The sequence below is a fragment of the Lipotes vexillifer genome, unplaced genomic scaffold, assembly GCF_000442215.2.
Source record: "Lipotes vexillifer unplaced genomic scaffold, Lipotes_vexillifer_v1.1 scaffold398, whole genome shotgun sequence".
NCBI lineage: Eukaryota > Metazoa > Chordata > Mammalia > Artiodactyla > Lipotidae > Lipotes > Lipotes vexillifer.
The window spans coordinates 444062-445818 of NW_006781236.1; the positions used below are offsets into that span (position 1 = coordinate 444062).

General features: G+C 50.4%; 1 protein-coding gene across 1 annotated transcript; it reads right to left on the reverse strand.

Moving 5' to 3' along the window:
- Window positions 1–643: 643 nt before the first annotated feature.
- On the reverse strand, window positions 644–1633 carry LOC103091201 (retbindin-like; the record flags this gene model as incomplete). The annotated part of the gene is made up of 3 exons (XM_007454518.1): window positions 644–758; window positions 873–939; window positions 1476–1633. Coding segments are annotated over 3 exons (340 nt in total), but the record flags the coding sequence as incomplete, so codon positions are not given.
- Window positions 1634–1757: the final 124 nt, after the last annotated feature.

Sequence of the window (1757 nt, forward strand, 5' to 3'; positions counted from 1 at the left end):
AGTAGTTTTAAGAAACATCTCTTCTAGCACAATCAGACAAACTTATGAGGATATTTAATGATGTTTTGAATGGCAAAATTAAGCATTTTTACCTAAAATATATGTGTATATATATATATATATATGGTCCTGGTACTATCAAGTCCAGGCTCCCAAAATAAACATAGATCTTTTACTAACACTGATCCAATTTCAGGACAGAAATAAAAGACATGTACAAGACGTATAGGGAGAAACATTAAAGGAAAATATACATTTTTGGTTTTGGTTTCAGTCGGAGCTCAGGGAGAGGACTGGGGTTGGCGACTTGAACATAGCCCGAAGGGGTTAGTGCGCCACGGCTAGCCAGGAGGGAGTCCGGGGAAAAGTCTGCACCTGCTGAGGAGGCAAGAGACTTTTTCTTGCCTCTGTGTTTTCTGGTGCGCGAGGAGAGGGAGTTTTAAGAGCGCTGCCTAAAGGAACTCCAGAAACGGGCGCGAGCCGCGGCTAAAAGTGCGGACCCCAGAGACAGGCATGGGACGGACGCTAAGGCTGGTGCTGCCGCCCCCCAGAAGACTGTGTGTGGCACCCGGAGGATCAAACTGCAGATCCCCCGTTCGGCCCCGCCCAAACCATAGGCCACACCCCTCACGCCCCGCCTCTCCTACCAGGCATCGCAGAGCTCCGAGCAGAGAGGCTGTGTCTGGCGTACCCCTAATAGCAGCAGGTGGAAACGACTGCGGAGGGCAACCTGGAGGTGTCCCAGGAAGGATTCACACCTGGACATCGGGAGACACAGGCCCAGATAGGTCAAGATGCGCAAGGGCTCTGTCCCCTGATCGGGGCAACTGGAGCAAAGAACACAAGGAAACACTGGAAGTGGCTGTACTTACCCGGGGCTCAGCACCCCACAGCGCCCTGAGACGATCCCAGGGTCCGATGCCTCTGGTGTGTTCATCTCTGAGAGACAAGAGGGTCATGGAGAAGGGGACTCCAGTGAGTTGCCATCTTGGATCCTCAGGTAGGGCTGGGGAACCAAGGCTTGGGGTTCCTCTGAACGGGGAGACCCTAATTATATATGTTCTCTCAAACATAAAAGTTAAAGACACTTCGCTTGGGATGCAAATGGAGCTTCAAGAAATAATCACTAATCATAATCAGCTTATCATTTATGACATCCCTGGTGGTGATATAAATTCTCATATACTTACATATACTCTTTTACAACATCCTTATGAGGTAGGTCTATTATTTCCCCTCCTTTCTTAATGGTCCACCTGAGGCTCAGAGAGGTTAAGTGATTTGCCCAGGGTCACACAGCTATGAAGTGGCAGAGTTGGGATTTGAACCAAGGCAATTTGTGCTGTTTAACCACCACTAGACCCAGGTGCCTCCTCCGGTCACCCTAAACCCCTCTCCAAAGGAAATTCTGGCACTGTTATGGTTGAGTTGGGGTTTCTGGTTGTTAGAGTTTAGGCAAAGTCTGGAATGCTTACCTGCCAGGTGCAGCTGGCTTGTGCCCAAATTGGTCGCCAGGCCTATGGTGCTCTGGGATCTAGCTGGGAGTGGGTGGCTCCCTCCACAAGCCCCCAGCAGGATCCATGCCAGGGTCAGTTGCAGGGCCCAGACCAAGCCCCTGGGTCGAGTGCAACCCCTGCAGTTTCCTATTTCCTCCTACTTCTACTAATTCTCTCTAATTTCTCTCCCTTTTATTCTCAGCCGAGTGGATGAAAGGCTCTTGCTGCTCCAGCCAGGAATCAGGACTCTGCCTCTGAGGT